General features: G+C 43.5%; 1 protein-coding gene and 1 long non-coding RNA gene across 3 annotated transcripts in view; one reads left to right on the forward strand and one right to left on the reverse strand.

Annotated features, from left to right (window-relative positions):
• Positions 1-10,185: 10,185 nt before the first annotated feature.
• Positions 10,186-13,495, reverse strand: LOC117078853. The gene is made up of 2 exons (XR_004435181.1): positions 13,378-13,495; positions 10,186-10,612 (listed from the first exon to the last, which is right to left on the reverse strand). It is a non-coding gene; the product is annotated as an uncharacterized LOC117078853 (long non-coding RNA).
• A 4,320-nt stretch (positions 13,496-17,815) lies between these two features.
• Positions 17,816-23,373, forward strand: part of BAALC (BAALC binder of MAP3K1 and KLF4) — a 94,638-nt gene continuing 89,080 nt past the window's right edge. For both annotated transcript variants that reach the window (XM_033202365.1, XM_033202366.1), the window contains exon 1: positions 17,816-18,245. In XM_033202365.1, the coding sequence (XP_033058256.1) occupies positions 18,086-18,245 (160 nt within the window). In that variant the 5' untranslated portion in view covers positions 17,816-18,085. The remainder of the gene's footprint in view (positions 18,246-23,373) is intronic.

The following is a 23,373-nucleotide window of genomic DNA, read 5'->3' on the forward strand; positions in this document are numbered from 1 at the left end:
ACTGATTCATGCTGACTTCCTAGAACTAAATCAAATGGAAATACTTCAGCTATTACAGGAAATATCCTCACGATTGACACAAGGCGTAAACCCATTAAATGTCTTTGTAACTTTACTTGATCCTCTTCGTTTACATAGGGTGTACAGCAAGTAACCAATGGAAACTTCTAGAGGGTATTTAAATCCCGGAAAATTCTGCAACAGGGCTCTTGAGCCCCTATGCTCGGGCCCACTCCCACCTCATTTTCAGTAAGTCTCTGCTTTTGTTGCTTCATTCTTTCCTTCCTTTGTAATTTTGTCCAATTCTTTGTTCAAGACCCCAAGAACCTGTACACCTTCCACCAGTAGCAAGGGGGCCACGTGATAGAGACCCTGCCCCTCTCCTTCATGGACATTTGGACTCAGCAATTGAGGCCAGAGTCAAGGAGACCCTCTTAAAATGACCTTGCTTTTAGATGTAGGCTGATTAGTTGCAGAAGCCCAGCAAGTGGCCGGATGGTAGACATGGTGACAGTGTCTGGGTGGCTCATGGAGCCCCTCACAGCCATGGGTGGTGGCAGGAAATGGGCAGAGGTGCGTGCCCACAGTGGAGCTACTCTCCGCCTGCCTTTGTCAAGCTGCTTCCCAGTTTCTTTTTTTTTAGTCTGTGTTCTTGTGTGTCTCACAATGCACTCTCACTGGCTAAAGTAACTTGAGAATGTGGCCGTGTCTTGTGGCTTAGAGGAGCCTCATTGTCATGGGAGTCTCCCAAGATCTCTCAGGAGGGAGTGGAGTTTTCTCAGAATAAAGAGCATCAGCTACAGTGAAGAATGGAAATGGGGCTAATGTCTATTGACTGGGGACTGGTGAGCGACATCATGACACCTCCACACACAATGAAATCCTGCAGCTGGAAAACAGAACAAGGAAGCTGTTTGTGTACTGATAAGGAGCGATCTGCAAGATATTTTCCTAGGTGAAAAATGTGAGCTTCAGAACAGTGCAGCAAAATCAAACTCAGAAAATATCTCTAGAATATTACACCTCATCTAATGACGCTGGTTGCCTATGAGGAGGGAAGCTCGAGGCCTGGGGGCAGTGATAGCAGAAGAAATTTTCACTAAGCATTGTGTAATAATTTTCCTAAATCTTGAATCATGAAATTCAGTCACCTCTTTAAACAATCAAATCAGAAAAAAAGTCTGTTAAGAACCTGACCTATAAAGTTGAGCAAGTCCTATGCTTGGGCTTGCCTCCACAATTTATTGCTGGGTACAGTTAAGCAAGTTACTCAACCTCTCTGAATTCATTTTGCTCATCTGTAACATAATCACAGTAGTAATACCTGCCTGATAGGGCTGATGCCATTCAACCCTGATTGATTCGTTATTGTTGTTTTGTTTTCTTTCTTTTCTTTTTTGAGATGGGGTCTTGCTCTGTTGCCCAGGCTGGAGTGCAGTGGCGCGATCTTGACTCACTGCAGCCTCCGCCTCTCGGGTTCAAGCGATTCTCTTGCCTCAGCCTCCAGAGTAGTTGGGACTATAGGCGTGCACCACCACACCTGGCTGATTTTTGTATTTTTAGTAGAAACAGGGTTTCACCATGTTGGCCAGGCTGGTGTTGAACTCCAGACCTCAAGTAATCCACCTGCCTGAGCCTCCCAGAGTGCTGAGATTACAGCCATGTGCCACCATGCTTGGCTGTTGTTACTGGTTTTCACACAAGGCATTTTCCAATTCCCATTTTCCTCTTAGCCTAATAGCATGCTCCTTAAGCTACAAAACTGCAAAGCAGTGCTATCCTTTGTTTGCAGTTTTCCCTTTTTTGTTGGGTGCTCTCCATAAGGTAAGGGCCATTGAGGTTGGACCAGGTAAATTAAAACCAACCTCTACTGTACTCAAAATTAGCTCTTCTATTTGGAATGGGCTCATTGTCTTTGGACCCAGCCCATGCCTGATGCTCTCTTTCTTTAAAACGAGTTCTTTTCCCAGCCCCTTCTTGGTCCTCCTGCAAAGTTTTCTATGGATTATATAAGCACTTCTAGATTCCCGGTGAACACAGTTTACCTTAAGCTATTAAGACATTCGTTATTATTATGGCGCCCATTTCCCATTATCTTCAATCACAGTATTTTGTGCATTGTAGTCACTGAGGAGTGACGAACATTTCATTCCCGCATAGTGATGCCTCCAGGGCTCATGGACTGGACAGTTTAGGGTCGTGCTCTGCTCTGCAGGAGACAGGGAGCACCCAAGCCAAGTCAGTTCCTACCTTTCTGGCACTAGGGGGTGCTATCTTGTTTAGCTATTTTCTTAATTTTATTTTTGCCTTTGAATGGATAGGCCTGCTGTATTTACATCTCCCTGCAAGGTTAGCAAAAGCTATACAAAGATAATTGTGGAAAGGAAAATAGGGACTGTGCACCCAGCTGTCTGGCTTCCTCTCTGTGGGGAATGAGTGTTAAGACATTCCCAGGCTCAGTAGGTCTGGAATGGGACCCATATATGTGCATTCTATTAACTATTCAGGTGATACTCAAAGCCACAGATGGGTCTTTTATTTCATTTGTGATTTGCTTTTCCCATCTTTTCTTTAAAATGTGTCTGCCAACTCTCACTCATGGTGGCATTGCCCCTCCTGGGCCTGCTGATCTCTGACTGTGTATTTATTAGGTCTTCATCTGTGGGAGTCTTCTCGACTTGGGTTGGGGGTGCTCTCTTAAGGGAAAATTTGCATCTGCTTCTTCTGAGAGCCATGGGTCACTGCCGACCTGGAACCATTTAGAGCTCCTCATGAGTTCTGGTTTAATGAAGGTCTTAGATTTGGCCTTCCCTCCCCATTGCTGACCCAAGAGCGAGGATCTGGATCATGGCACGTCTACCATTATTTGCTCTTAGGGTAGCTGTGCTCCTCCCTGCTTGCTCACTGCTTCCAGCTCTAATTTCTACTTATAGTTTGCTCCATTTTGTGTGGAGGAGTCCCTTGGCAACATCCTCTATTTCCTACAAGCCCATCTCATCTATGTTTTATGTAGGATGTAATTGTTTTGCAGAAGGAAAGCTGTATTAGTCCATTCTTATGCTACTAATAAAGACATACCTGAGACTGGGTAATGTATAAGGGAAAGAAGTTTAATTGACTCACAGTTCCACAGGGCTGAAGAAGCCTCGGGAAACTTATAATCCTGGCGGAAGGGGAAACAAACATGTCCTTCTTCACATGGCAGCGGCAGGGAGAAGTGCCGAGCAAAAGGGGGAAAAGTTCCTTATAAAACCATCAGATCTTGTGAGAACTCACTCACTATCATGAGAACAGCATGAGGGTAACCACCTCCACGATTCAATTACCTCCCACTGGGTCTCACACGTGGGGATTATGGGATTACAATTCAAAATGAGATTTGGGTGGGAACACAGCCAAACCATATCAAGGGCCAACAAGAATATTTGGTCCGAGATGTTATCAGTGGAAGTGTTTTTTTGGTTGGGTTTTTTTTTTTTTTTTTTTTTAATGTAGATGTTCTTATTTCTATGAGACAAAATGGTAATACATCTATAGTGAGGGAATTATTCATCAAACATATGCAGTTTTGTCATTCTGCACTGTAGGAAGGTTGAAGGATCACATGTCTGGGTGTAGTTTGTGTGTTGCTTCTCACAGAATTACTGGTATATTATATTGTGTTCTGTTCTGGGTGTCTTAAGGCCTGATAAGACAAGCATGGCCACGAGAAATTCTACAATTCTGCTTGTGTCTCCACCTACCTTTTTCTTCCCTTTTGTTCAGTAAAGGGAAGAAAAGCCCACCCCACACTGTGGATTTTAGATCCCATCCCTTTAATCTTCTCAAGGACCCTGCTCCATTGGAATCCTCCCACCCCTGCACCATCAGTTCTCTCGCTGGGAGACAGTTCCCATCTCAAATGTGCTCTATTTCCCATCTTTAAAAAACCCACCCTTGGCCAGGTGTGGTGGTTCATGCCTGTAATCCCAACACTTCGGGAGACTGAGACAGGAGGATCACTTGAGCCCAGGAGTTCAAGACCAACCTGGGCAATATGGCAAAACCCCGTCTTGACAAAAAATAAAAAATTAGCTGGGCATAGTGGCACCCAGAGAGCCAGGTGTCACTGCCAGCTTGGAACCATTTAGAGCTCCTTATGAATTCTGGTTTAATGAAGGTCTTGGCCTCCCCTCCTTGCTGCTGGCCCAAGAGTGAGGATCTCAATCATGGCACATCTACCATAATTTGCTCTTAGGGTAGTTCTGCTCCTCCCTGCTTACTCCCTGCTTCCAGGTACTTGGGAGGCTGAGGTGGGAGGATCACTTCAGCCCAGGTGGTCAAGGCTATAGTGAGCCATGATCTTACCACTGCACTCCAGCCTGGCCAACAGAGCAAGACCCTGTCTCAAAACAAAATGAAACAAAACAAAACCCACCCTTGACCCAACCTACCCTAATTCACTTTTATATTTCTCTTAAGAACCATATCTCTCAAAACATATGTCTATAGCTGCCACTTTCACTTCTTCACTCTCCATTTGCCTTTGCTTTTATTTGGTTTCTATTTTTAGCAAGGTTTTTTGCACATATTTTAAAGACTCAAGAGTTCTATAAGACTTATTATGAAAAATAACAGTCCTCTGCTTTCTTCATCAGAGACAGCTACTTATAACTTTTAGCTATTTTTTCTTTTTGACATTTAGCTCTATGTTTCTGAATAAGATGCTCGTATTGTGCTACTTCATGATCCCTCAGTTGTGAGCAGTAGCTATTGACTGCCTCTACAGAGGAGGAAGATTTAGCTCTCATTCTTTCCCCTTCCCACAGCACACACATACATTCTTCCATCTCCTACCATTCCTGCATGGTTACATCTTAACTTTCCTTGGTTCAATAATCCATGTTTACTTTATTTTGATTTTATAGTGATATTGAGAGCAGAGCCATCTAGTAAGCTTAGACTACTTTTTCTTCTTTACACAACTTTTAATTTTCCTTGGGAATAACTTTTTTATTTGCTTAGTTTTCTACTTATTACCAGTCCAACTTCAAACTGCCATAATTTATTTTTCTGCTCAAAACATCTAGATTTATGCTGTTAGTTTTGTCCTCTTGAAGAATCCCTTCCAAAACCTCTGACTTTCTCCAATTTGGACTGTCTCCAAACTGCCCTCAAGCCCTGGTGTAGCACTGTTTTGTTTTGTTGTGTTTTCTTTTTCTTTTAACTTTTATTTTAAGTTCAGGGGTACACGTGCAGATTTGTTATATGGGTAAACTTGTGTCATGGAAGTCTGGTGTACAGATTATTTAGTCATCCAAGTACTAAGCCTAGTACCTGATAGTTATTTTTTCTGATCCTCTCCCTCCTCCCACCCTCTACCCTCAAGTAGATCCCAGTGTCTGTTGCTACCCTCTTTGTGTCCATTAATTCTTAGAATTTAGTTCATACTTATAAGTGAGAACATATAGTATTTGATTTTCTGTTCCTGTGTTAGTTTGCAAAGGATAATGGCCTCCAGCCCCATCCATGTTACTGCAAAGGACATGATCTCATTCTTTATAATGGCTGCATTTAATGGTGTGTATATACCACATTTTCTGTATCCAAGCTGCCATTGATGGGCATTTAGGTTGATCCTATGTCTTTGTTATTATGAATAGAACAGTTTTGTTAGAGGTCTCTTCATCAGTCTAAGGATTCCCTTCATCTTTTGCCTGGGCCCTGGCTCCAACCAACCTTTTCTTTCCTGTTTTGGCAGAATACATCTTCTAGTTACTTCTTCAGAAGTGCATGTGAGGTAAAATTTTTGAGACCTTGCAAATAAAAATGCCTTTATTCTGACTTTTCACTTAATTGATGGCTAGGAATAAAAAATCTAGGTTTAAAATAATTTATTCAGAATTTTGAAGGTTACAGTCCACTGTATTCTAGCCTCCAGTCTTGTCATTGAGAATTCCAAAGACATTCTGATTCTTTTAAAACTTTTATTTTTTATTTTTAGAGACAGGGTCTTGCTATGCTACCCAGGCTGGATTTGAACTTCTAGGCTCAAGGGATCCTCCCACCTTAGGTTTCCAAGTAACTGGGATGATAGACACTTGTCACCATTCCTATCAGGCATTCTGATTCTTAGTCTTATGTATGTGACCTATTTTTCTCTTTGGAAGCCTGTAGGATCTTCTGTTTGTCCCCAGGTTTCTGAAAATTTATGATGGCATTCTTTGGAGGACCTTTACTTTAATCCATTTTGACAGTTTAATTCTAGAAAAATTTTTTGAATTATTTCATTGGTGATTTCTTCCCCTCTGTGCTCTCTTATCTGATTCTGGAATCCCTATTATTTGGATGATGGACCTCCTAGACTGATCCTCTAATTTTCTTCTCTTTTCTTTTCTATATTCTATTTCTTTGGCCTTTTTATGCCTCAGTTTCATTTTTCCAGCTCTCTACTAAGTGTTTTACTTCTGCCATCATATATTTTGTTTCCAAGGGCTTTTTGTGGTTGTTGTTGATTGTTCTCTAAATGTTCTATTTTATTTGTATTCTGTTCTTTTTGCAGGGTTGTAACATCTCCTCTGATCTCTCTGAGGACATTAAATATAGTTTTCTTGATGTTTTCTTACTCTTATATAGTTTCTATTTTTTTCCAAGTAGCTCTTTTGCATTAGAGTCTTTCTTCAGATATTTTTTAATACCTGCTGTCTGCCTATCCTTGACTGTGGAAACCAAAAAGCTGATTTGAGCCTTTGTTCACCTGAGTGGAATTTACCCACTCTGAGCTTCACAGTGGGGCACTCTGGCTTGACTATTTCCTTGGGCAGCCCTGATGTATCTTTAGGTATTTTCTCTGGATTGGTTGGTTTTCCAAAAGAATCTTTCCTACCTGTGCTCTGGAAGGTGAGGAGGAAAAGAAGCCTGAAAGTCTCAGCACAGGTAAACGTACAGTCTCTTAATCGTCCTATTTGATATCCCAGTCAAGAGACTCATTGTTTGATCTTTTGCAGAGAATGAATCCAGTCTTCTGCCAGGATGGGGAAGGGCATCTATTAAGAGTAGGGTAGGGGTCTGCAAATATAATTACTTTTTAAATTGCTTTCAACTAATTATCCTTATTTTAATGCCAATTCACACTCCCTTGCCCTACCTCTACTTTTAAAGTTTCCTGGTGCCACTAACTCCTGAGACTTTGAAAAATTTGAGGTGCAGATGGTATTGGTTTTAAGTTTCCTCACTACTGACATAGGATTCTGCCTTCTTTAGCCTGCTAAATTAGTTAAAACTTCTCAAAATGGTTTCCAGCTTTAAAAATACTGTGGCGTTTTTGTCCTCTCCTGGTCTTACCATCCTCATGAGTTTATGTTAAAGATAATCACTTTAGTGTTTGTGTGTGTGTGTGTTTGGCTTCAAAAACAAGTAAAATTACATGCACGTGTTCCCATCTACTCATTAACCCACTCGCTCTGGCTCTGGCTCTGACTCTGACTCCACCCCTCCACTGCTGCTTTTACCAAATTCACCAGGGATGTTCATGTTCCCCACCCAATGGGCTCTTTTTCATCCTTGACTCACACAAACACTCAGGAGCCTTAGTCAAAATTGAACGCTTTCTTCCTGACAGATGCTCTTCTCTGGACTTCCGTGACACTATAACTTTTTGGATTTGTTTTCTGCTTCTTTGATTTCTCCTCCCCAGCTTTCTTCTCAAGTTCATTTTCCTCTGCCAGTCCTTTAAAGAGGGGTTTCCTCAAAGCGTGATCTCAGGCCATCCTCTTTCTCTCTCTCTATGTCTACCACTTTCTCCTTAGGAAATTGCACACTTTTGTTCATGGCTCCAACACCGATCTTCTTTTGATTCTTCATCTTCTCTATCTAATTGCCTACTTGTCTCCCAGGCATGTTTAACTCAAAATATCCAAAACAGACATCCTGATTTTTTTTTCTCCAAATTTATTCCTCATTAAGTCTTCCTCACCTACCCAGATATACAAGCAGAAACTGGAAAGTCCTCCTTGTTTTCTCCCTCTTCCTTACTTCTGACATTTAAAATATCAGCAAGCCTGCTTACTCTACCTCCGGAATGTGTCTTGAATCTATCCATTTTCTCCAACGTCACTGCCACTGTCTTAGTGTATAAATCACTATTATCTCTTTCCTTGACTATTATAACAATCTCCAAACTGATTTCCCTGCCTTTTCTCTGGGCTCCCCAAATAAGTTCTCCATACGAGTGATCTTTTTTTTTTTTTTTTGAGACAGTCTTACTCTGTCGCCCAGGCTGCAGTGCAGTGGCATGATCTCAGCTCACTGCAGCTTCCGCCTCCTGGGTTCAAGCAATTCTCCTGCCTCAGCCTGCCAGGTAACTGGGATTACAGGTGCGTGTCACCACACCTGATTTTATATATATATATATATATATTTATTTATTTATTTTGTATTTTTAGTAGAGGCAGGGTTTCACCATGTTAGCCAGACTGGTCTTGAACTCCTGACCTCAAGTGATCCACCCACCTCAGTCTCCCAAAGTGCTGGGTTTACAGGCATGAGTCACCACTCCCGGCCACAAGTGATCTTTCAAAAACAAAATATCAAATTATTCTCTCTGTTAATAAAAGTACTTTTCATTGCCCCTAAAACAAAATCCAAACTTGTTACCATGGTTTCTGCACCAGACTTGCTTTTCTCACTGGGGCCCCTTAATTCCTTGGGTGCTACCACTTCTGGGTACTAGTGTCCTACTAGGACGTGGAGCTCTAGAGGTGCCAAAGCACATTTCTCTCCCACTTTTGTACATGTTGCATCTGGTCAGAAGAGTGCCAAATGAGTGGAATCTATCCCTGAACATCAAAGAGCTTTGAGTGAAATTATTTTCCAAGTTTCACTTACAGCCTCCTCCTTTCTATAGGATTTGGCCACAGGTTCATGGAGGAAGGGAATTTGGGGAGCTGATGAATGCGTGGGGCAGAAAGCACATACGAACGTCCTGCACCAGGCTGCACTAAGAAGCTTCCCTCTGTTTGATGGCTAAGGCTTTGCTTTGTGAGCAAGCTTGCTGTCCCAAAACCTTCCCCCCGAAGGATTCTCAGTCTGTCAAGCAAATAGAGGCCACCCAAGCCTTTGTCCAGATATGTTTAGAAATATTTGAATAATTTAGCTTTAACCTGTTCCCCACGACTATCACCTACTTTTCTTTAATTCTGTAATCACCACTATCCCCCCCCCCCACCCCCGGAATATCTGCATGCATTCCCGAGGTACATCGTTCTTTCTAATGTAGGGCTTTTTCAGCAGGGTGTGTGTATATATATATATATTTAAAATCCTAAAATTCTGTTCTTTTTTGAGATGCTTTGATAAGAGTGAAACTACTTGCTTTCTGGCCTCTGTGACAGCAGCAGTTCTCTGAGATTCATTAAGTTGCTTGTGGTAGCTGAGAACTTGAAATGCACATCAGTTAATTCAACCTTATGAAAGAATGTATCAGGAGACAAAATCAACAATGCAGATAATTCAAACATTCTACCAGCCCACACATCATTTTTACTAACTTATTTGTCCTCAGAGCTGTCAGGCTGAAACCCTGTGCAACATAGGTAATAAACAAATTTAAATCATCATTCTTATATTCATGGCCTGTTCCTGGATTTGGTCATATGACTGTTTATGAGGGAGTTCTCAACTGTGGAGGGAGTATTTTTTTACCCTATTTTCAGTAACTGTTCTATTTTTCTCGATTCTGAATAGGATTACTCACAGCATAGATGCTTCTTGGAATTGGAAAATTTTCCTCAAGGCCTTTAATCATTTCTGATTTTCCTCCCATGAACTGTAGGACAGCACATGTGGCTTTCCTGCAATGGGATCATCCTTCAAGAGGACCTCAGAGGCTCTCCACCTGGATTGTGACATAAGCAGCTGCAGCAGCCTTGGATGTTTCTGGATAGCCAGCCCCATGAGAGCAGCTTTAAAATAGGAGACTGGCTTTGTGATCAAGAGTGTGGACTTTGCTGCCATGTAGACCTGGATTTAAATCCTGGCTTCGGTGTTTATGGATGACGTTGGACAAGTCATTTAACCTCCTTAAGTCTCAGAGTTCTCATTATGGAAATGGAGCTCTTAAGTACCTACCCCCTAGTGTGGTTGTGAGGGTTAAGTGCGATCACCTATGTTCAAAGTGCTTATTATACGGAGACTGGGACATGTAAGTGCTACATAAACGTTAGCTTTTATTAGTCGCTGGAGTGGAGGAGAGAGGACTGCTGCCTCCCTTTCAATGTCCCCAGCCTGGGAAGCCTGCCTATGTGCACCAAGGCCCATCTGACCCACTGGATCAGAAAGGGTGCCCTTCTGGGGAGGGACGCCCACCCCCGCAAGCCCCTCAGTCAGTGTCCACACTTTCCTCTAGGTTCAAAATGCAGCTGCATCTGTTCAGAAACCAGGTGTTGCCTGTGAGTTCTGCCTCGTTGGCCAGAGGTGGAAGGAAGAAAGGGGTGGAAGGAAGGAGGAAAGGAGAGGGGCCTTCACACTTCCAGAGCCCCACTGGGGGTTACCTTTGCTCGCCCCCATTCTTTTTGTCTTGCTCTGAGGATGCCAGGACTTTAAGGACATTGTCGGTGAGCACGTAAGTTCACCCCTGCAAGGTCAAAGGCAGGACAGAAAGAAGACCCAAATGTCCCAGTTAGTCAAGGAAAAACAATCACAAGAATAAATCATTTTTAAAGATTAAAATAATAGCTGCCATCTGTTGGGCAGTTGCTATGTGTTAGGACTTGTGTGAAACATGTTCACACAGTGTCTCTGCTTCCTCACAATACTGTGAAGTAGGTATTATGCTGAATTGAACACAGGTTCAATGAAAATATCATTCTAATCCTTGATTTAATTACCCCAAATTCAGGCAGAAGATCAGCCCACCCTAATGGACAGTGTACCAGGAGCTTCTGTGTAGGGACAGTTTTCACCTTCAAAATGCCCTGCGGGCTGCCTCAGCTTCCTTTCCACCAGCCCCTGGGCTCCCAGTTCTCTCAGGAGGCAGTGTTTTGCTGGGTAATTACAGTGAAAGACCGGATTGTCCTGCTCATGTTACCCCCTAATCAGGAAGTCGTGTTTTTCATTTAGGATAAGGCAATTACTCTTTTGTTGACTGAAGTCCAGCAAAAAGCAAACTGAACCTCATTTCCACATTAATGTAATGGGAGCAGGATAGAGAGGCAGCCTGATTTCCTGGTGTCTCAGCTTCTCTCTTCTATATCTGTATCTCCTCTGATGGAAGCATCAGTCATAATAGCAACAACCAAGATGGTATTGAGAGAGTAAAGTATTGTAGTCCCTTTCCCTCATCTTGGGAAATGATAAGTAAAAGTCACCATCTGCTCCCCTGAGCCTTGCTGCGGTGTGACCTAACTTTACATGCAAGTACAACAAACAACCTGCCCCATCCTAAGAAGCAGTAGAATAATATGATAAGGACTTTTCTTTTTTTTCTGCTCTGCCTGGGTAGACAAACAACTCTTTGCAAAGGGAAGGGAATAAGATGTATCACATCTCTTTAATTATTGAAGATCCAGGTTAACTGTGGTAGAATTAAGCAAAGAGCAAACAAAATGTTCTGAATATGTTTTCTTTTCTCTCAGAGAAAGAAACTCAGTCATCTGGACTGCTTTGTGCCATATAAAAATCTCTGAGAACCTTCAAGAGCCCAAGAAACAGTTCTCCATGCTCTATGCCGTGATCAGCGGTTAAAGAGAACATTCTGTTCCATTCCTCCAGCTCTGCCTTAGAAACCCAAGTCATGCACTCCTAGGCTCCTGGCATTGTATACCAGCACCAGCAATTTTCTGCCGAAAGCCTCAGACAAAATCTACTCTATCTATTTCAGTTCCTCTCTTTTCATCGGATTGTATTTTTACAGGTGACTTCTGATTCTCACACTGCTCTTCAGATTCATATACTGTTGTGGTCTGAATGTGTGTTTTCTCAAAATTCAAATTTAAAACTTAATCTTGAATGTGATAGTATCAAGAGCCAAGGCCTTTTGGAAAGTGAAGGTGGAGCCCTCGTGAGTGGGATTAGAGTTCTTATAAAAAAGATTGAAGGGAGCTACCTAGCCCTTCCATCTCTTCTGCCTTGTGAGGACACAGTGTTAATCCCTTTTGTCTTCCCATCATTTGCAGATGCAGAAAGAAGGTGCCATCTTGGAAACAAAGAGCAGCCCTCATCAGACACCAAGTCTGCTGGCACCTTGATCTTGGACTTCCCAGCCTCCAGGACTGTGAGAAATGAATTTCTGTTGCTTATAAATTACCCACTCTAAGGTATGCTATTATAGTAGCAGGAATGGACTAAGACTCATGTTGTCAAAATCTTCTTGAGTTAAAGGTGAAGGTACAATCAGAACTGGTACATGGAATTGGAACCATAGGTCTTAGTAAACACTGTGAAAATGCGCTGTTCGAATCTATAGAAAATGCTCTCTCTCCAAGTTCAGAAAGAAGTTACAATCTGCTTTTCCTTTTTTTTCTGAAGGGAAGTAAAATTCCATGTTTCTGGACTAAGAGATCTATACCCCAATCTTTCTCTTTCTGACATTTATAGTAACTTTTGGCAAATTACTCAAGCTTTCTTTGTTCTGGTGAAAAGAAAGTGCACAGGACAGTATTACTAAGTGGCCTGAGTAACATTAGAGGTAGATAACCATGATTCCAAAGGCCTTTAAGAAGGTATAATGCTATGTGGATGTTTTTATCGAAACCTTCTCTGGGTTTTCAGAATTCTCTTTGGAATTAGTCCTGTGGGAATATGCCTTTTGGGATCTATTCTTACGTCTTATTCAGTCCCCTTTTCTTGTATTAAAATCTACAACTTGAAGTTATTCTGTCATTTAAAAATCAGGTCCATGACCTCATCATCACCGGGTTTTCCTCTCTAGGCCATTTCCAGTAGAATGTTGGTCATATTCCCATGTGAGAGAACAAGTCAGTCATTCATTACATCTGATCAATGAGCTAGTGCTATACCATAAGGAAGTGTAGTAAAACCAGAAACTGAGAAACACCAGAAAAAAATTTGCTTTGTCCTGTGTTTTAATTTGGTGTATGATGAAGTGCCACAGGACATTAATCCAGGGACTGAGATAGACTCTTAAGTTTGGCAATCAGTGAAAGAACTTGCTGAATCTCTCTAGAATTAACCTAAAGGAGCCAGCCTCTCTTCTCATGAGAATGATTTATTTTAAGGGTTAGTTGAGAATTAATTCCACAGTGTTTAATTCCACATGTAAACTTCATTTTTATGTAAATGTTTTGTTGTAACATATTCCATTACTTCCTTTGGTTGTTTTTCTGCGACATTCCCTTTTTCACCTTTTCTAACTTCTTAAACCAAATAAAAAAAACTCACTTATCTTCTTGCTGTTGTAGTATTTGCTTTCATTTCTTATTTACACTCTGTGATGATGTTTACCAGATCTGCCCACATCACGTGGATTCCAGGCGTACCATTCATTCCCTGGGGAAAGCAGTCATCCTTCAAGGCAAGAGATGCAAGAATGAGCTCATGTCGAATGATATTTTCTGATTTTTTTTCTCCAGATGTGGGTAACCAAATCGGATCTTGTGCTTTTGGGTGCTAACTTTGAGTCCTCTTCCTTTACATCTAAATGACAATTTGCGGATCAAGGAGGATGTGTCAACTAGCAAGACTGAGGACCTAGAGGGATGCTCTGTGGAAACTGCTTTAAAATCCTTCAGAGGGAGGACACAGAGCTCTGGTTCTGGTATGTTCACTGAATCTGGAGCAGTGGGGAAACTTGCTGAGATTTGGCATTCAAGACCAAAGAGATTTACCTAGGGTCTGTGCCCCATAGGCCAGAATTATTGCTACTGTTGTTCCTCATTTATGCTACTTTTTCACTTGGAAAAAGATGAAAACTTGTAAGGCAGTGAATCTATCTTTACTCCTTTTCAGATGACTGATTCTAAAGGCAGGGTGAGGTTCCTGCTGACCCTTCTGTTCCATCCTGATTGTCCGCCTTACTGAAGGTCTCTTTTCTACAGCTCACAATAGTCGGGTAGAACCCAGTGATGCCGAGCCACAGAAATGAGGCCTTGGAGGGAGAAGCACTATAGGCCTCTGCTCCAGTTTCCATAGAAATGAGCCAGAGGTGGTACCAGTCACAGGGGTTCTTAAAGCCAAAGAGAATTTATTCTGAGAATTCCATCACCTAACAAATACCACTCTGCAGTAGTTTTTACAGGTGTAATTTATTTCATTGCTCTGGATAGCTTTGGCTCAGGCTTTCCGATGCCCTGTTGCAGCCTTTCTTCTTAGAATTCTGTTTGTTGCTTTCAAACTTGATGGAAAAAGATAACCAATTCATGCCAGTCAAGCTACAGATTCTGAACAGAGGGTTTAAGATAATTTATTACATTTTACATATTTACATTTAATGTATAACATTTATTCCTAAAGGTTTAGGAGAAAATTCAATCCCCGCTAAAGACCTGTAATTAAAAGAGCACAGAACCAGCAGCCAGAGGCCCGGAGCTCTGGCTGAAACTTCAGCTCTGCCAGAGATGACATTTCCTATGTGACCTTGGGCAATTCTGCAACTTTCTGAGCTATGATTTCCTAGTTGGTAAAATAGAAGGACTGGATTGGCTGCTCTTTAACTTTTTCTGGCTCCTGAATTTCTCTGAATCAATGGTGTTATGTAACGGCAAGAAAGAGATTCCATGAAAAAATACCACTGCTCTGTGGTAAAAATGGTGGTAAAAAAATTTATTTGTAGGAAGGTTGTTAGCAGTAACATCATAAGGGAAGGAAAAAGAAAGGAAAGAAAAGAAAAAACCTGCCTATTTACCAAACTTCTGCAGTGTGCTAAGCAAATTCACAAACATTATCTCATGTGGAAAGACATAATAATTTCAGGGATTTCCCTCCTAAGGGAGAGAGATGACATTGTTGCTTGTTGCCCCAAAAGTGCTGTTATAGCAATATTCATGGAGTCTTTCTATGTGCCAGGCACTGTTTGAAGCCCTTTACACATACTGACACAATTCATTATTCCCATTTACAGATGCTGCAACCGAGGCTTAAAGAGGTTAAGTATCTTGCCCAAGACCATCCATTTAAGTAGCAGAGCCAAACTTTAAACTCAGAAAGTCAGACTCTTGAACTTGCACTTTTAACTGTATTCCCACCTTGCCTCTTGCCATTCATTCATTAAGCAAATATTTGGTGAGCACTGACTCTATGAAGGCATTAAATTAATCCCTTTTGAAGATTCCAAGTATGTCACCATGTCTTTGTCTTTAAGAAGCTTAAACTATACACAATAGATGATTAGGTATGTGTGTGAAATGAGTGACCACACTCAACCTTAGCCAGGCGGTACTTGATAACCATCTCTGTATTCTGCAAATGTTCACAATTCCATTCAAATAAGTAGACAGGGCCTGGCAAGAGGGGTCACTGCTCTGAGCACCTGCTCCAGATGTCCCACTCTGGTTCTCCAGCCCTGGTCCTCTCTATGGCCAAGGAATCCAGGGAGCACAGAATGCACCTACCTGGAGCCTGAGTCTCAGTCCCTTCTAACCTCCCTGTTGGGTAGTTGAGTCCTTGCAACGGTCTTCTCCAAACACCCTGAGTCTACTTCAAGGGCTTGTACTGGAAGCAAGCCCCATGACGGCAGACCACGTCCCCTAGGCACATGCTCCTCAGCCAGGCGGATGGCCAAGGGCAGCTATTTGTGGGAGGGGAGTATGGACAGATCTTAAACCCATGGGCCCACAAGGACCTGTGTGTAGTAGGACTGAACTGAGAATAGAAAGAGGAGTGGGTGGGTCAATTCCACCCACAATCCCACTGCCATGTTCGGTGCAGAACTCCAGAGATTGAGAGAACGCTACATTAGAACCTGGTCTTTTAGGTTGTTATGAAGATAACTTGTCAAGGTAGGAGGACAGCACATGTTTCAATTAAACTTGCTCACTTGGTTTATAGCTTTTACAATGTAGACATATGGGCATACGGTTTCCATTTGGCCCCAGCATACCCCTCCACTTCATATCATGTTTACTCTGTTTCCTGTGCTCACCACGCTCCAGCTCTTTCAGTTTCTTTCATTTTCTAGAACTCTCTCCCAGGACAGTCTAACTTAGACACTGTTTCTGGCCTGTCTGCTCTTTGAGTGGTAACATCACGAAGTAGCTGGTTATGAAAGGAGCACTGTGCCATAGAACTGAGGAAAGCACAGGCTCTGCTAGAGATGTTAAGTATTCTCTCTCCTTGAAAGCTGGTTCTTCTGAAATCAAAATATTCAGGGAGGAAGCAAAAGGGGCACAGGGCATCTGAATTCCAAAAGGCTGGGGAAGCCACCACTTCCCGGATAACTGCACTCCCTCCACCTTACACCTAAAACAAGGTTGAAGAGGCCTGCCAGGGCCGTCTCAAAAGGAGAAGCAAAGCCTGCAGAGGAGGCCAGCCTGAGCCCTGGGGTGGGAACGGGTGCTGGACTCAGCATGAGGAGGAGGAGACCCTGGGGTCAGTTCCATGAATCTTTGCTCCCTTCTGCATTTTAGATTCTGGTTAGTGCCTGCTGGAGGGATGTCTGATGGCTCCACCCTCAACTGGATCACCTTTAGCCCAAATTGCAATAATTTAAGTGAATCAAATTACTATAAAAAGATACTTTATTATTCATTCACTGGACATTTACTGAGGGCCTACTATGTGCCAGGCAATGCTCTGAACTTGCCCTACCTACTGGATGTTACGTACTAAATGTTATAGACAATGTACTCTAGTATATTCTATAAATTATATAGTATATAATGAGTACTATATCTATATTCTCTATGCTTGACATGCTGTATTAAATATCACACCCTGTAGTCTACATACAGTGGATAATATACACAATATATTATATATGTATTATGTCTACTAGAACAGTCTTTTGCCACAATAGGAATTTAGTAAATATACATTCATTGAATGAATGAATATGATACTTACTTAATACCATATTCTAGCAGAGCTTGATCATTGAAGAGTTATTCTTCAAACCCTTCCCTTTCCTACCCGCTTCTTGAAGGCTAAGAAGATTTTCATCTTTCACCACCTGTTCTGGATTCTTGAAACAGGTAAATTCATTGGCCTACCCAAGTCTGAGCTCTAGGTCTCAACCCGCATGGACCTGAGGGTGCATCTGGAAAAGAAAGGCTGACAACTGGACCCCAGGAATATCAAGGCCACCCTGGGCTTGGAGGGAGGAGCCATGCCTCCAAGCTCCACTCAGAGAGGAGGTTCAGGATGCTGGGTGGTTCCAGGTGATCTATTGCTTTCTGGAGTTTCAAGTTCAGAGGATAATGAAGTCCCACAGCTGGAAGGGGTGTTAGTCACACTGCCTAGCCCAACTCTCTTAAAAATCGTAGCCCTGCTCCTGCCTCCCCAAATCAGATAAGACAGGCATAGGCTCTGTTACCTTGAGTCTTAGCGGCAATACTCTGGCCCGGTTTGCGGGGTTGCCTCCAGTTCCACTGCTTTTGTAACAGGTGGCCAGAAAGCTTGGGGTCCCATGATAAGCTTTTCAGTTCTTTCCAGGATGGATCGAAAGAAGGAAGGAAGGATGGATGAATGAATGAGTGGGTGAGGGGATGGATGGATGGATGGATGGATGGATGGATGGGCCAGAGACTGGGAACGGTAATCGCGGCCTGACGGGTCCGAGCCCCTCGGGAGCCCCAGCCCTCCTCCCGCTGCGGGGTCGCGGCTCCTGCTCCCGGGCCGGCTCGGAGTCCTGAGGGAGGGGGTGGGCGAGCGGGGGCCCTGGGGTGGCCAGGGCGAGGGGAGGGAGGACTGGGCGGTGGGGACCGGAGGGGAGGGAGGGCCTTGGAGACGGAGAGGAGGGACGGGCGGGGAGAGGGCCCGGCGGAGGGGCGGCGGGCACCTCCGGAGCTCCGCGCGGCTGCAGCGCGGGCGGGAGCGGGGACGCAATTTCGCCGCCGCCGCCGCCTCCTCGCGGGCCGGAGCTGCGCCGCCGGGACTGAGCCGCCGCCAGAGCCTACGGCCGAGCAGCCGCCGGGCGCGCCCGCGGCGCAGGAGGATGGGCTGCGGCGGGAGCCGGGCGGATGCCATCGAGCCCCGCTACTACGAGAGCTGGACCCGGGAGACAGAATCCACCTGGCTCACCTACACCGACTCGGACGCGCCGCCCAGCGCCGCCGCCCCAGACAGCGGCCCCGAAGCGGGCGGCCTGCACGCGGGTAAGTGGCCCGGTGCCTGCAGACCCTCGCCCTCCCGCTTCCCAGAGCGTCTTGGCCCCGGGCACTGAGAGAGGAGCCGATTCCCCGAGGAATTGATGGCTCGGTGGGGGTGACTGGGAGGAAGCAGAGGCAGGACCTGCCCGCTGATCAGTGGACAGACGCAAGCCCAGGGAGCGGGGTCGACCAGAGCCCCTTACCGAAGGCTGCGCCGACCCTCCAGCTCCGGGAAGCCCAACGCTGCTTGGCTTTGTTCAAGGCTTGCTCGCGGGTCGGGGGACTGGTGGGTGGGAGGATAGCCCACCTCCCCCGCACACCTATCCCTCAGCCACCCACCCCGATCCGCCCAGGGCCGCCTCCGCCCCGTTTTGGCCCATCTGCCACCCCCGGCCACCTGCGTACCCAGCTGGGTGACCTCATCCATTGGCCACCTGGCGCCTCTCTCCCTGGATTTATACACAAGGCGCCTGCCTGGGTTCGCCTGGGTGGAGTCTTCCTTGTCGCTTCCCCTTTTCTCCCTCTAGGAAATGAACCCAGTCGTGGTCTTCAAAGACCAGAATCCTAGTTTAGGTCAAAATAAATGCATGCCCGCCCCATCGCTAGTTCTGCATTTTAGGTTACTTTGGAGCACTTGTTCCATAGCAAAGGACTTCTCTCTCTATCCCATGGTGTCCCAATGCTTTGTAGGAGGCAGGGCATACACGTGGATTTTGACTATAAATTAAATACTCTTGCCTAGGTCTTTCCTCATCCAGCAGAAATCTGATAAAAGAAGATGCAAAGAACTGTCTGGTCAGGTTATAAGTCAATATTTCTTTTTCTTTTTCTTTTTCTTTCCCTTTCCCTTTTTTTTTTAGCAGAACAATTACAGTGCAGAGATGCAAACTGCTGCCACAGACTGACCTTTAACCATACACGTATTGGTGACATTAAAAGGAAAAAAATCTCACTACTTATTACATGGTTGTTGTCCAAAGCTATATCAATATCTGGATAAAAATGTTTTAAGTGTTTCTTCGCCCAGTGATGTTTTTGGCATTTTTGAATAATGAAATCTAAAATGGAAAATAGGGTTAATTTGAAGCATAATGTATATCATAGGAGGAGGAAGGAAATGCGAATTACTTTTAAAAGGTTAAGAATCTTAAATCCATACCTACTAAATAAGAGCTGTCACTTTAATCGAGAATAGGTTTCTCCATTTTTAAGGACCAAAGCTGGCTCCTTTTCCACATTAACTTTGTGACTTGCTTGTATTTTAAAATTGAGGACTGTCTGTGAAAGCTGTACAATACAATACACGCTATATTTGTCTCTAGTTTTCCTGACTCACAGTGGCAATCATAATGGTTATTTTGTATTGCCAGTGCTTTTAGCAAGTTACCAAATGGTGTGTTGGCTGAATTCAGTGTCAGCATGAGGATATGAGCCTTCTAGAGGGACCTGGCAAATGTTAGATGTGACAGAGTTTCCCAAGGAGGTGTGGTGCTTCTCAGCAGAGAGTCAAAGGCCAGAGATGTACTCCAAAGAAATAAGGGTGAAAAGATCTAGCATGAAAAAAATATAATAAACAACCAAAACCCCGTTAAGTACCGCTTTAAGAAATGGTTACCATGGTGACTGGGAGTCTATGGGGTGTGTGTGTGTCTCTGTGCGTATATGCATGTGTATGGGTATGAAAGTTATTATGGGCTGGCTCTATATGTACATGCATGTTCCTCACAACTTTTCTGACACTCCTTGATTTATTACTCTGCCATACTAATTCACATCCCATCCATCATGAGATCTGGTCCCTGCAACAGGTGGGACCTGGGACAGACACACTCATTCATGGTACCCTGCCAAACATGGGCCAGCCCTGCCAGACAGGTGGTCCTGAAGGCCTGCATCCTCCAGAGGAGGAGCTCCACTTCAGCCCCAGGACAGCACCCTGAAATTGGCAAGATGCTTGTATGGGCAGGGTCATTTTAATTCCCTAGGAATTTCTGTTAGCCTCAGGGGAGAAGGAAATTTCTGAAGACTAAGATTAAATCAAGGCCTTCCTTGGGGGTGTGCTGGCATTCCCTAGGGCCTTTGGAAATGACTTGACTCCTGCGGGCTTTTCAGACTGGGAGCTGGTCATCTTTAGTCAGAATGGGTCATCTGTGAAAGCTACAGATCTCCTGGGTTTCAGCCACCCTGGGAGATGGGCCAGGACTCTGTATTACTTTCATCCTCTTTGCCTTCTCACTCCCGCCTCACCCACCCCCTGCCAGCGCTTTACTCATGAATTTACCGCCAAGCTGCTGGGGGACACCTAATAGCCCCCAGTGGCTGTGTTGTCATAGGAGGCCAGAATGCCACTTTTTCCTGTTTACAGCATTTGTTTTCTGATGGGAGAGGTGGGTAGGAATGAATGAAAGAGTTAGATTCAGGAGAGTCCAGATTGTAAAATCAACAAAAATGGCTTCACTACTAGGGTTCTGCAGCTGGAGAAGGTCTCTGGAAGTCAGCCATGTGAGGCAAATGAGACTCTCAGGGGAATCATCCCCTGGCTGAACACTCCTTCAACCACTCACAGACTTTACCCTCAGTTCCCAAGAATCCTTTCTGGGACCTTAGTGATTCTCCTTTGGTGTCAAACTGAAGTCACCTTTTCTCCTGGCTACTTCAGGACTTTTGAGGGTTAGGGGTGAAGCTAATTCATCTTTGCATCTTCTGTACTGAGCACATCTGGGACTTTGTAAAAGTTTTCAGAATGAACGGATGCTCTGTGTAAACCTGTCCTCCATCCTGTCAGCTCTTCCTAGATCCCCTTCTGCCTCTTCTTTGCAGTCCTTGCTACTGAGGTTTTCCTACTCGAATCAGTTTAGCCTAAATTCTCCCAAGGGCCTTTCTGATCTCAACTTCTCTTTAAAAAGTTCTCCCCACCTTTACCCTACTCCTTTCAAACACCTGACCCAACCCAAAGATTCCATTTCTTCTGTAGCCTCCCTGAAGCCACAACCTCAACTCCACAAACACATCTGTCCAAGAAAAGTCCCATTTCATCACATCTGCTTTTACATCTCACTTGTATTTCTCTTAGCCCAATCCAGATTGAGGGTGTGTCACATGACAGGTGTCCAGCAAATATTTGTTGAATGAATTCTGAATTTCACTGCAGATAGGGAAGGGGCATGTTTTTCTGCCAGTTCCACAAAGAAGAGGGTTTCTTGCATCTTCTTCTTACGCAAAAAGTGATCCTGAGCCTGTGGTTCCTGTTTTTGGAGATCATCTCCACTACTCAGTGGAACTGAGTTAATTTTTTAGATTTGACTGTTAAGTAGGCTAGAATTTAAGACCTAGCTGAAGCCATGGCATGTGATATCCATTGCTTTCCTGTGTCACCAAAGTCTGTCCCTCTGTTACAGAAGAAAATCAAATTGGTCTGACATAATTTAAGCCTCATCAGATTAGTCTGCTGGATTGATTTTTAATTCCGTTGCCTGGTGGGGGTCTCCAAGGAGAAAGGAAGTCTCTGAGGTTGCCATGACCCAACCTAGCTCAGTCATTCCATACATTAATGACTTCCTAGCTTCACCTCAGTGTAATCACAAGCCCCATAAATTGCATCCTTAAGCACTCTTTTTTTCTAATTTCTGCAGAGAAAACATTTCAAAACTTTCTAAAGAACTTCTCCTTTACATTTTTAAATTGCTAAATAATTATTTTAGTATAATAGAGGTTTGCAGAATTACAGACAGCAAAATGATTTACCTAAATAAACTGAAAGTCAAATAAAATGGAGAGTATTTAATATTATGATTACCCATCATTTATTAATGACTTACCAAGGGCCTGGTGCTTTATTGGGCACTTTGAATTTTCTCATTGAATCCTCACTGCAGGAATGAGGCAGGAACTATAACCACCCCCCTTTTACAAGTGAGGAAATGAGGCTTGAAGTCTGCAAGTAACTTTTCCCAGTACCAGCCTGGAATCTAGCTCTATCCAATTCCAAAGCCTGTACTCCTAAATACTGCCTTCCTGATTAATAAGGGATATGCTATGAAATTCTTGATTTTACAGTTCACGAAACTCAAAGTCAAGTCTGATCTTTTGATATTCTACTCTGATCTCAGACAGCACAATTGTCTTTTGCATCATCTCTAAAGGTTGGAATATCTTTTCCCTAAGGAAGGAGGCCTTCCCATATCTTTGTGGAGCAGTTCTCTTGTGAGACTCTTGCTGCTTCCTTGTAATTTCTACCCGGTGAGCTCCAGACCCGTGTGATCAAGTCTGGCACAGACAGCTCTTTCAATATTTGAAGATGGCTGTCACATCTCTTACCACTGATCTTCCAGGCCAAATACATGCAGTTCCTTCAATCACTTCTCACACCTCATGTAGGCCTGACCACATTCATAAATACACTACTCGGTTTGTCAAAGTCCCTCTTGATACAAGGGACCTATGGCTAACTCCAAGCTACTGATGTCAGCTGAACGGCATAGGGCAATACGAGGTGTGTTACGATATGGTCATTGAACAGACCTCTCTCTTGTTCAGGTTAGGATTTGTTTGTTTTCCTGCTGTTGTTTTTGCCATATTACCTTGATTACTCACATTAAGCTTATGATTAGTTAAAACCCTTAGATCTTTCTTTATACTCAAATTTAAGTTTTATGACATCAAGGACATTGTCTGTATTTTCTCTGCTGTGTAACCAGCACCTGGTACAGTGACTAAAACATAGCTGGCGCTCAATAAACGTTTGTTGAATGAATGAATTTCTTTCCTTATGAATCCTGAATTGGTATGATTGATTTCGGCACCCCAAATAAGGAATTTTTGCATTTATTTCTGTTAAATTTCATCTTATTGGTTTCAGTTTAGTGTTTAAATTTGCTGACCTTGATTCATTTTGATAGAGCTATGAAGACAATATTCTAGGTCTTTGTTTCCCTGTGTTGATAGAATATCATAAAAGACATGTCTTTTTTAGCTCTTTTGTTCACTGAATAGGCATTTGCACAAAGATGACCTGAAGAAGTTACTATTAGAGGGAAGACAGACATAAAACTGGACACCGTTCAGGTCAGCATGGTCCATGGTCCATACTAGAAGGGCATGGAGAAAAGCATTAGAGGCATTCAGGAACTAAGCA

Source organism: Trachypithecus francoisi, unplaced genomic scaffold (assembly GCF_009764315.1).
Source record: "Trachypithecus francoisi isolate TF-2019V2 unplaced genomic scaffold, Tfra_2.0 Lachesis_group7, whole genome shotgun sequence".
NCBI classification, from domain to species: Eukaryota; Metazoa; Chordata; class Mammalia; order Primates; family Cercopithecidae; genus Trachypithecus; species Trachypithecus francoisi.